At 38.3% G+C, this 11,774-nt stretch overlaps 1 protein-coding gene across 1 annotated transcript; it reads right to left on the reverse strand.

Moving 5' to 3' along the window:
- Positions 1-8,167: 8,167 nt before the first annotated feature.
- Positions 8,168-10,101, reverse strand: LOC111598971. The gene is made up of 2 exons (XM_023314465.2): positions 8,415-10,101; positions 8,168-8,205 (listed from the first exon to the last, which is right to left on the reverse strand). Exons 1-2 carry the CDS (start codon positions 10,010-10,012, stop codon positions 8,199-8,201), a joined length of 1,605 nt encoding a protein of 534 aa, XP_023170233.2. The 5' UTR covers positions 10,013-10,101; the 3' UTR covers positions 8,168-8,198.
- Positions 10,102-11,774: the final 1,673 nt, after the last annotated feature.

Genomic DNA, 11,774 nt, shown 5'->3' on the forward strand with positions numbered 1-11,774 from the left:
GCCTGTGTCTGGGCGCATTTCATAAAAAGCGTAACGAATAACCACAGCACACTTTTAGCGCTAGGTGGCGCCACTGGCGCTTGTTTATAAATTTCTCATTTGTGCATTTGTGTGCGTGCGTGAGTGTGTGTCAGCCACAATGTTCCGTTAGCCTGTCTCGTTTATTTATTTGTTTACTCCGTTGGCCCATAATTCTGAAGTGTAAAAAATATTTTGCACTGCGGTCGGCAACACGTGCGCAACGCATCCATCAATGCTTTGTCTGGCAACTGTCACAGACCAAACACGACCCCACCAGCCGCTACACCCGCCAGCCATGCCCACACGCATTGTCAACCTCGCTGCAACGCGTACTCGAAATTTAATTTGCACATCATCGATAAACAGTGAAGTAGCCCAAAATGGGGCCAAAGGACAGCGCACGATAACTGATCTGCGATGCATGTTGTTGTGTGTGTGAGCCAATCGCAAAATAAAATGATTAAGCAACGCAACATATCCCTTCTTACATCTGGCAACTGCCAAGCAACTTGCCAATTGCCAATTAGTCTGGCAAGGCCCAACTTTTTCACTTTGAGCTTTGTCCATTTCGCACTGATTTCCGAAACTATTTTCATATTTTTAACAGTTTAGTTTGGAATTTTTTAAAGTCCTGTTTAAAACTTTTACAATTAATGTAAAGTTGAAGCTAAACTTATTTTGGTATTTCTGGTTAAAGCTTTACTTTAGAGATAAATATGGAATGACCAACTAACAGCAATATGAAAAGAAACTGCAGTGAGACCGAAAATGTTTCAGATATAAAATTATTTATTCTAACTTTATTCAATAGCTATATCTATGCCAATATATATGAAATGAGACATCGTTCAAAACGGGTCATTCTTGAGAGGTCGCCAGGTAAAAGAATTAAGTTTAGTTGACTTTGCTCAGTATCAGCTTGTTAGTGTTAACAATGAACTTGTTGTTGCCTTAGAGAATTTTATTGAGAAGCATCAAATCACATAATCTTGATCAATTTAATTAATAAGCATTTGACGTCGAGTGACTAGGTGCTAGACACCTTTTCTAGATCAAAGCTTCCAGCAATGGAATGGAATGTCGCCTAACAGCTAAACACGAATTTCAATGCAATTTTGTTACAAGTTTCAAAACGTTCGATTCTTAATCAAATGGCAAATTCTATTCAATATTTGCTCAGCTAAAAGTTATCGTTAAGTTAAATAGCTGCTGAAATTTAGTTATCGATTGGTAGTATCACTCTGCCTTGAGTATTTCCATCAAGATTTTTACTTATATATATTCAATATAAGTATAATCCTTATTTACTATTAATCTCCTCTATCATTTAACCAATGTGCAGTGCAGTGTTTGCCAAGTGTTATTTACTTTTGAAGTACAGGTGTTTATTATTATTAGTTTTATATGATTTCACACCTCTGTTGCAACAATATTCATTAGCATGTGCTTTGGCATGGGGCAACAGCAACTTTTGCTGGATTTTAGCCGCATTATGCGGTTCTACGGCAATTCACTTGGATCCCATTGCTTGTTGTTGATGTTGCATAAATTGTGGCGAGCATTTATTGTATTTAATGTAAACTTGCCACTTACCACTTGCCACTTGCCACTTGCCAAGTGCAAATAGGCACGCAAGGGCCACGTGTTGCATCTTGCATATGAAAGACAGAGGGAAACAGGAATAGTGTGTGTGTGCGTGTATGTGTGTGTGTGCTGTTGCTGTTGATGAGTTGATGAAGTTTGTGGTCAAAAAGTTGATGCAATATTGAGCTGAGGGCAAAGTTTAAGGTAAAACTTGCCTTGGACCATACTATAAAAAATCATGGAAATATGAGGGAATTTCAGAAGATTCGCAGAACAAATTCTTAAAACTTTCGTTTTAACAACAATTTTTAAGCAAATGCATATCAAATAAAGTTTCCAACACAATCATTGAGTTCCTCAACTCGTGCAACTAAAATAATTTATAAAATTCTCTCAAAATCAAAATCAAAATCAACTTTAATAAGGGAAAACATTGCAGTCGAGCTCAAGCAATTTTTAATTCTTGTTTTTGATCCAAAAATAACTGCATTTTGAGTATATATTAGAACCCATATTATTTATAATACAGGCTGGAAAACAACTCTTAGACTCGTTACTTCATCAACAAACATACAAATATTCAAAGTACACATAAAATTCAGACAGAATCTAGGCTAGTCGATGAGCAAATCTTGAGCTATAAAATAAATTTAAGCAAATGCCACTCGAAGCAAGTTTCTTGAAACGCAATTGAATTCAAAAACAATTTCAACAATTAATAATAAAATATTTGCCCTGAAATCAGCTATAAAATTATGCAAAGCGAACGATAGATTGAATACCCTTATGCAACTATAAACACAAAAATTTACATTGACCCAAAAATTGCAGTTTCAGATAAAAACAACAACAAAGCCGTAAAACAGCAAAAAAGATACGCATGAAAATGTGTCCATTAAAAATAGATGTGCGGCCGTTGTGCGGATTTCCAATTGCGTTTCGAGGCACTGCAGATGTAAGCATACATATATATATATATAGTTGTTATATATATATAGATATGCTGCATCAAGTGGCACGCCCACGCGTAGTCAACGCCCATGTTGTTGTGCCGAGTCGCACGCACATTTGCGGTTCATAATTTGCGTGCCATTTTTGTTTGTTGATGGACAAAATCAACACATCCAACAGTAACAAAAGCAACAAACAAAGTGGAGGGCTAAAGACGAAAGTGAATGACTGACAAATACCCCTTAGCTGTCGAAGAAGATGGAAGAGATAGAGCTGAGATAGATAGAAGATACATGTTTGAAGTCTTGAGCTAAGAAAACTCTTCAGCAAGGCAGAAATGAAGAGAGAGAGGCGCAGTTACATAAACTGGTAAAAAATATTCATTACAATGACTTCCCCACATAGTATATAACTAGCCAAAATTCCCCATTTTAGCGCTTTTTAATGCCATGCAGGGTATTTAAAATGCAGCTTTCAACTTGAATTTAAATTAAAACGCAAGCGCGACGATGGCAAATTACAGGCAGCCAACTATGAATAAATATATAAATAAATACATACATAAATAAATATGCGCATACATACCCACATACATAAATACTTGTATAAAGTATGAATTTATAAATATATATATATGCAGTCATGGACTTTATATAGACGATAAATATTGATTGCACGGCCACGTTAATTTCTGCCAATTATGCCCAACCCAAACACTTATATACGTGTGTGTGTGTAGCACTGTCTGCAGCTCTTTTATTATTATTATTTGTTATTATTAAATATGTCTCCATAATTATCGAGCTCTTTTGCAATTACCATTGGTCGACCTAGCCACAGGTTAAAAATCTTGCAACATTTTCCATCAATTTTTTGTTTTTAATTTATACTTAAATACTTTCGTAACGACAGTGCCAGCTGGCAATAGCCGACTAGGAGATGCTCGTCAATCTTCAATTTTTGCAGGAAAGGACATCGACTCAGCTCACTCAGCTTATTATTTTAATTTTTTGTTATTATTAAATTGCAAAAAATAACCAGAAATTAATTAATAATGATATAAAATTAAAGTCACTAATATATTTAAAGTAAAGTTTACAAATTTAATAAAAATTATTTGATATCTAATTTAAAAAAAAAATAAATATTTTTTATGCAAAAATTTGTATTTAAAAGTATTAATTTGAATTTCGAATATTTTATTATATTTATATAATATATATATTTATTATAATACTCTTTTACTAAAACATTTTAAGATATCTCTAATTGCCTTAAAGATTCCCTTTTTAGCACTTTTTCATAATTTTTCAATTATCTGTTTATATTTATATCTGTCTTAACTCATTTAAGCTCACATTTCTACATTTTAAATTCCTAACTCTTCTTTCAATATTTGTGTATGATAATATTTTTCATTGACTTAGTCCACTCAATTCCTATCTCCACATTTTAAGCCCACATATTCGATAAAAACTTCGCATTTTTGTTAATTTTGGTAAAAGTTCAGTTATTTTTTTTATTTTTTGGGCATCCTTTCACACATTTTGTAGCTCCTCGGCGAGCCCATGTTTTATATAAGCATATGTGATTGTCCTCCCTTTGGGTATCTGTATCTTATGTGCCAAACCGCTTGTATACGTATCTGGGCTGCGTTTCCTTAAACTTTCCGTTGCCATCCGGCAGATGCTCTTGCTCCTTCACTCCCTCTCTCTCCATCTCTCTCTATCTCTCTTTGTCTCTCGCTTGGCTGGCAATTATGAAAAGCAAAATAAAAATAGCATTTTTAGCGCTTGGCTGCAAGTTTCTTCGCACAGCAAACTTTGTCCAAAAAAAAAGGGTACAAAAAATATGAAAATAAAAAATTTAATATATATATATATATATATATATATGTATATGAAAAGGAGCGAAAAAAAGAGTGTGTCTATAGATTTTGTACTGCAAGTTGGGTTACTTGGGGACGGTTTTGCAAATGACAAAAAATTTTTAGTGTAATTATCTTTTGAATAATTAAAGAAAAACGTTGGCGCAGCTTAACAAGAAGCAGAGCGCTGCGAAAATAGCGCAAAAACTGTGCCAGCAACAGGACCAACAGCAGGACGACAAATAGAACACACACACACACACTCGCACACAGCTTCAGTGTATGCTGATAACTAAGACTGGCATCGCCTTTCGCCTTGGCTGCTTCCCACCCACAGCCTGGACATATTTTTAAGTTTTCCTTTTGCCTAATGCCTTGAAGCCCTAGAGGGCGTTGGCGTTGGCTGGAGCGTGGGCGTGGGCGTGGCCCTGGCACAGCCACCCAACTGCTTAGCGTTCGAAGCACACGCGCTGTAATTTGCTTCAAGTTATGCTCATTATGCGCCAATTATTTATGTCAAATGAAAAAAAACGCAGCCAAAAATTCAAAATGTTCAAGGGGCAAACTCGCGAACGTTTCGCGGTGGATCGATTGCGCGAAAAGCTAAGCCACAACAAGATGCAAGTGCCAAACGCATCTGACTATGGGTAATCAATATATAATAATTTATATTGCATTAAACTAATTTAGTAAGATAAGATGGATCAATATAAGTCCAAGACAACTAATTAGCTGTGACTAGGTTTTGTTTAAGCTTCAACTTGCAGACGACTGCAGTGATCCATTGAATTGCTCTCAAATAAAGTTTCTTGCAATGAAAATGTTCTGGCCTAAACAAGGTCTTTTTATCAACCATGTTATGATTTTTGTTTAGATAAAACTAGTCAGAAAATTTCGAGCTTAAAAAGCTGAACTTGTTATTCATATCATTCTGCGTTCCTTATGCGCGAGCTGCTTACTGGGCAACGACTGTGCTTGACCTTCATTGTAGGCTTTACTTTGAGCAAATTATAGTTGAAAAACTTGCACTTTCTTAACTGAAATGAATAAATTCAGATTTACGCACTGATCAGCATCAAGATGAATTTTCAAAGCGCAAGTCTCCATGATCCAAAGCTCCGAAATATTCTCAATCTGTGTATTCAACAATTTGCATGCCACAGGCAGCACGAGGTGTGGCATACTTTATAAAGTTCATATATTCCTGACAAGCTAAATCAATCTATCCCTGCCCATCTGTCCGTTGGTCCTTCTGCCCGTCAATCCGTTTGCATAAATGACTCAATCTAGTTTCTGACTTCAATTTGATGCAATCAACTATAATTCTAACTTTTAGCACTTCTAATTTATGTCAAATTCGATTTAGCTTAACATGCGTATCACAAAATCGTTTATAAATTTTTGGCATTTGCTTAAATTCCCTCCCATTTTGGCTCCAACTGATTAAACTGTTAAGCATCTGCAGTTTGTTTGTTTGAGTGAGAACGAGAGAAGAGCAAACATGCGAAAAATGTTAAAGCATTTTAAAGAAGAGATTCCGAGAATTGTTTTCTGTGCTTAAGTAGCGAATAGCTAGGAACTGAGATGCTTGGAACTTAATACATATTTTGTTAAGAATGCTTTCCGCCACTGTTTATAGTTTGTGTTTAATTTCGTGAAGCGTTTTTGTTGAGCAAAATGGGTTAAGAGCCGCATATCACAGTCTAGCTGATGGCATGGGAAAACTGGCGCCTGTCTCCAGTTACATAAGGGGGTAGGCGGGAGCAACTGGAGGAGCTGTAGGAGCTGCAGCCGGCTGTCGTTGTCGTTGTCTTGGCGTTGGCGTTGGCGTTGGCGTTGGCCTGTGCAAGTTGATGCCACGCTTGGCACTGTTGACATGCCATTACTGCAGCTAATTAGAGAAGCGACCCAATGGAGCTGCCAGAGTCAGAATCTCCAGACTCCAGACTCCAGACTCCACTCTCTCTCTCTCTCTTCCTCCCTCCCTCTCTCTCACTCTGTCTTGCTGTGTTGAGAGCCACTGCCGAATGTCCAACTGTCGGATTGTCTGGGCTGGTGTTGCGACGACCTGTCATGTGACATTGTTGACGCCTCGCACGTTACGCTGTGCGCTGCCCTACAGGGACACGAGCAGCTCGATTCCCAGTCGTCGCAAGCCCCCCACTGCCCCTCGCTGCATGCCTTGTCAACTTCCTTCCATTTCCAGTTCTCATTTGTGCGGCATTTCCGGTACACTGGCGGGCACAATGGCGGCAAGCCCGCACTCGAGTTGTTTGTTGGCGACGTTTCGCTTTCCGCCGCAACTAAATCATTTGTGGAGAAACTGTCGCCGTTGCCGTCACCAGGCTCTGCTTTGCCCTGCCCTTCACTGCACCCGCCAGCCTCCACTGCTGCTGCAGCTCGCTCCTGTTGCAATTGTCTTTCTTTTCAAATAGTTCCGTGTGCCAGCCAGGAGCCAAAAGTTGGCACAGTTAATTCATGAGATTTCACGGTTTATCTCACAGCTAGCTACCCACCCAGCTCCACACTGGACACCCTTAACACACACACTTGCTCCCTCTCTCTCCCTCTCTCTGTCTGTCTCTATCTCTTTTCATTTCTCTTTTAATATTGCTGTGCGTCTTTTCTGCGCTGCGCATAGTTCACAGTTAATTAGAAAACTATTCCGCGTGCGGCGCTTTGCCAACTTTTGAACTCTGCGCGCGACTCAACTCAACTCAACTCGACGCGGCTCAGCTCAACTCTCGATTCAGGCGCCCACGTTTAATTATAATTTCCGTAAAAGTTATGTTTATCCTTAATATATGCATAACCTTGGTCATTTTGTTTAGCTGCCGGCTGCTATTTACCTACCAACTTTTCCTTACCTACAACTGCTGCTCTTTTCGTTTGCGTGTTTATAAGGCGCCAGGCATACGCCCAAGCAGATTTCATCATATGCTATAGGAAATGCAATGCTTAAAAAACTACAAAATTATTAATGCTGTTGGGATTGTATTTCTTAAAATGTTGCGTAAGTTCTCTTGGACTCGTCAATACATATATCAATATATCTTTATCTCTCTCTTACTCTTCAAAGATAGTATAGTCTATATCTTACTCTTCATAGATAGATATAGATATATTGAAATTTCTTACTCATCTCTTACTCTTCATAATTATATATATAATAACTTGAATATATATTAATTATTAGTTTGCAATATTATTTATGGAATGACGTCAGGATTATTTTAAATTCTCTTTAGATTTATAAAATTTATTTTAATCAGTAAATGATTTTGATTCATTTTGAGAGCCTTCAAGCTTCAAGCTATATAGGAATACAATTTATTTAATTTAATTATTGAACAGTCGCACTGAACCTGATACAATTTCTGTGCACTTTCAAAGGATTTAGCAATATTATGCCCAAAGTAGATATTAAGAATATTATTTCCCACGTCTAAAACTACTTCAAGTAGTCTCTTATTGCAAATTAAATTTTTTAAAAAATGTTAAATAACAAAATAATTATTTATTATGTTTAACATAAAATATTATCATAAAATAAATTATTTATTTTCTATAGTTTTTGAAAAATTTATAATAGTAACTGATATCATATATAAAGAAATTATAGCTGGAAAAATATGTCAGCTGAATACTGAGAACTCTAAATTATTACATATTGTAGCTGAATCTGTGCTCATCATCATATATAATTCCTATTTCATTTGAACTTCATATGAATGCCAACTACCAATCCTGTTAAACAGCTCAGGAGAGTATTAGCTTAGGCCCTGAAAAGAACATTTTTATAGACAAATTTTCGATGATTGAATTTTTTTGTCGTTGGCTAATGATAAAAAATATTGCCTAGATATCTGCTATACAGCTTTTCTCTTCTTTATTGGACTACAATCTAGCTTGTCTTTTCTGGAATCCAGTATTGAAACATAGAAATGAATATCCAACTTCAGCTTGCCAACCCACCCAAGTTCCATCTTACCAATTTGGAGAAAGAGTCAGCTCCACATGCACCACATCCTTAGCAGTCGAATCGAGATGCTGAAGCACAAACTCATTAAATTTCACACCATAGAAGAACAACTCGACTGGCAATTGTCGCTGATGCAGTCCGCTGCGCAGCTCTTCACGCAGCACGCCAATAACGCTATAGATGAGCTGGCCAGAAAGCAGGACGCAGCGCTCCAGATGCAGCACGTGCAGCCGCTTGCAGCTCAGCAGCAGACGCAGAATCGCTTGCTCTGTGACTTGCTTGCACGACTGCAACGAGATGTGTTCCAAGTCTTGCAGACTGCACAGCTTGGCCATGACAATATTGTCGATCTGATTGTGATGGGGCAGCGACAGAATGCGCAATGCCTTCAGCTGAGCAATCAGCTCGAGGTGTTTGGCATCTAGTGAGATGCGTGAATTGCTCTCCAGCTGTGTTAACTGATCCGACTTGAAGGCCACCAGCCACTGCAGCAGCTTAAAGCTGGGCGGGCTATCGTGCATGATCAACTGCCTCAGCTCGGGCAGCTTGGCCAGGTACTCCAGATGAAGGGGTTGCTCCTGATAGCTGAGCGTCTTCAGTGTGAGTCTCTCCAGACTGTCGCAGCAATGGTCGTCGACCAACTCCCGAAATACATCCGTTTGCTCTGTGTGCACAGCCTTTACGCTCAGCTCTTTGAGTCTGGGCAAGCGGCTGCAGATGTTTGGCAGGAGCGTAAACTGCATATCGAAGCAATATAACAGATCCAATGATACTATAGACTTGGGCAGCTTATCCATCTGCTGGCCAGTGAGCATGTCATTATAGCAGAGATTCAGTTTCTTGAGCTTACCCAGATGACTCAATGCCAGCAGGTAATCATCCTTGAGATCACAGTTCGAGAGCTCCAAGTCCTCGAGCTGATGAAGTTGAGCAAAGAGCTTAAACATATTACGCAACGATAAAGGACTATATCTAATGCGCAGCACCTTAAGTCGTTGACAGTGGCTGGCCACGTATTCAATCAGCCGCTGGTGATGATTACGAGGTATTTGGCCAACAACTTGGCTCAGATGCTGCCCGAATAGCTGGAGAAAATCACGAATATCCCACAGGCTGAGCCCCTTGAAGATGCCCAGATTTATGGAGCTATAAAGGGGCGGGCAACGCTTCAGGACGCGTGCCAGGCTCAATTGCTCCACAAGCGTTAGATAACGGTATATGCAGAGCAGGCAATCATCATTAAGCCTCATTATAGGCGACATTTGGCAAATGGACCCACAGCGCTCAACCGACCCCGGCTGACCCCAGCTATAAAACGCCGCCACCTTAACCAGCTGTTCATCTATCAAATGCCTCTCCTTCTGCAGCACATCGGCTGCATCGCGCGAGCTTTCGTACAGGACGTGGCCATGTTTGAATCTGTTGTCACTCGCCTTCTCTGTCAACTCCATGTGCAGCACTTTGCCAAAGCTGCTGAAGTATTTCGACAACACGTCCGATTCCATCTCGATTGGCAGACCGTGCAAAAACAGTTTCTTTACCTCAATGTTGTCCTCGGTGTAGGCGATGCTGCGGCCATAGAAGGGACGATACCTAATGGCCGACATCTGCTCTTAAATATATACAAATTTACAAATTTTACTGAAATGTGTTTTAACTATGTTAGCTGATTGAAAATGTTTTTGATTAAGTACGGGGAGTAGCTCGATTGATAGTAGTTTGGTATTTGAGCTAAGTCTATCCAAAGAATTGCTGGACACAAAAAGTCTTAAATTCGATAAGTTCGAAAGGTGAAAGTCAATCTTATTGAATGTTTCATTAACTATATGCATAACTATATAATATAAATAAATTTTAACTTCAACTAGTCTACAGTTTAATCCCTAAACAAGAACTCACCTCAGTAAGAACAGAGTAGCTAGACGCAGCTCAACAATTTTGGCTTCAACTAAGTATAAGCTCTTCAGACAAAAGGCTCAACAAAAATGCATTGCAGCTGTTATTGAAATAGATTAGGCTTGGGGTTTCAATTAAAGATAATTGGTATATATACATTTCAAGGGCATTGTATAGACTGATCAAATTGCAGCATAGAGACAGAAGATGAAGTAAAACAAAAAGTATTTCCAATATTATATATTATTTTTTGTTTCAGTTTCAATAAAGCCATTCGAGTGTAAAGTTCAATTATGAATTAGTAGATTCAATTTATCTCTATGAGATATTTTATAGAAACTTCATAATAATCTCCATCTCACTCTTGGCTTAAGATTTGCTGACCTCAAAGGATTCGTTTACAAATGACAAATTTTAAGAAATATTTAAAATACTAAATGTTCTTTATAACTCCTTTAGCTACTGAATTAGAATTATCGGAAATAACATCAGTCTTGCTTAGTTAGCTCATATATTAAGTAAAGTGAAGACACAGCTTAGGTTTTCTATGGCAACTGCTGCAGCTTTACTATAACTTCTCAAATCGTTCTTTATCCTCTCCTTTCTCTATTATTCAGTTTTCAACGCTTTAAGTTAAGTTACTGCTTCGAGTTTCTACTTCAACCTTTTTCAGCCCCCCTCAAATCTCTTTAATCACTAAGCCATTCTATTCATATATATATTTATTTACATACGAGTCTAAACGCTTTTTTCATAGTTGTTCATAGTGTTGGGCAAACTTTGACAGCTTTTTGTGGGGCTGCTCAAAATTATTTACAAAACGCTTGAGAGTTCCATGATTTAAAATAATCATATTTACATGATATAGGCAGGAGAGAAAACTACAAAAAAACTTGCCTTTTAGAAAACGCAGTCACGCCATGACCACGCCCCACTCCTTATGCCCCTTTGGGCACATTTTATGAAAGTTGAACAATTTGTAAACAAAAATTTTACACGCACTACACCTAAAAAATATATTAAAAAAAAAGTCATCCAATCAATTTTGTTGTTTGTCGCTTCAACTTGTGGCAGCAGCAGCAACCGCAAAGTGTTTTCTGTTTTCATTTTACTTCTCTTTATTTTTGTTTTTTTTTTCAGTTGGAATTTATTGCATGCAGCAACTGATTTGATTAGAAACGCCCATTGCCCCATTGCTGGAGCGCTACGCCCATTGGCTTAGCCTTCAGTTCAACGCTTTTGAGGGCCGCCTGGCCAAAAGCAATCTCTTAATTTGTTTACAAGCTTTGCTTTTGGCCGTCCATTCCGTTCCGTTCGGTTCCGTTCCGTATCGTTTCGTTTCATTCCTCATCCTGCGCTAGTTTTGCCGCACTTCTCAAAAAAACCTCAAAAAAAATATATGTAAAAAAGCCAAAAGAAAACGCCTCGACTCGCTTGCAACATTTGTAGTCGCAGTCGCAGTCGCAGTCGCAG

Source organism: Drosophila hydei, unplaced genomic scaffold (assembly GCF_003285905.1).
Source record: "Drosophila hydei strain 15085-1641.00,03,60 unplaced genomic scaffold, DhydRS2 tig00008116-arrow-pilon, whole genome shotgun sequence".
NCBI lineage: Eukaryota > Metazoa > Arthropoda > Insecta > Diptera > Drosophilidae > Drosophila > Drosophila hydei.

Bases quoted from the DNA above. Each gene is read 5' to 3' on its own strand.
- LOC111598971 (XM_023314465.2), bottom strand. From the start codon at position 10,012: ATGTCGGCCATTAGGTATCGTCCCTTCTATGGCCGCAGCATCGCCTAC.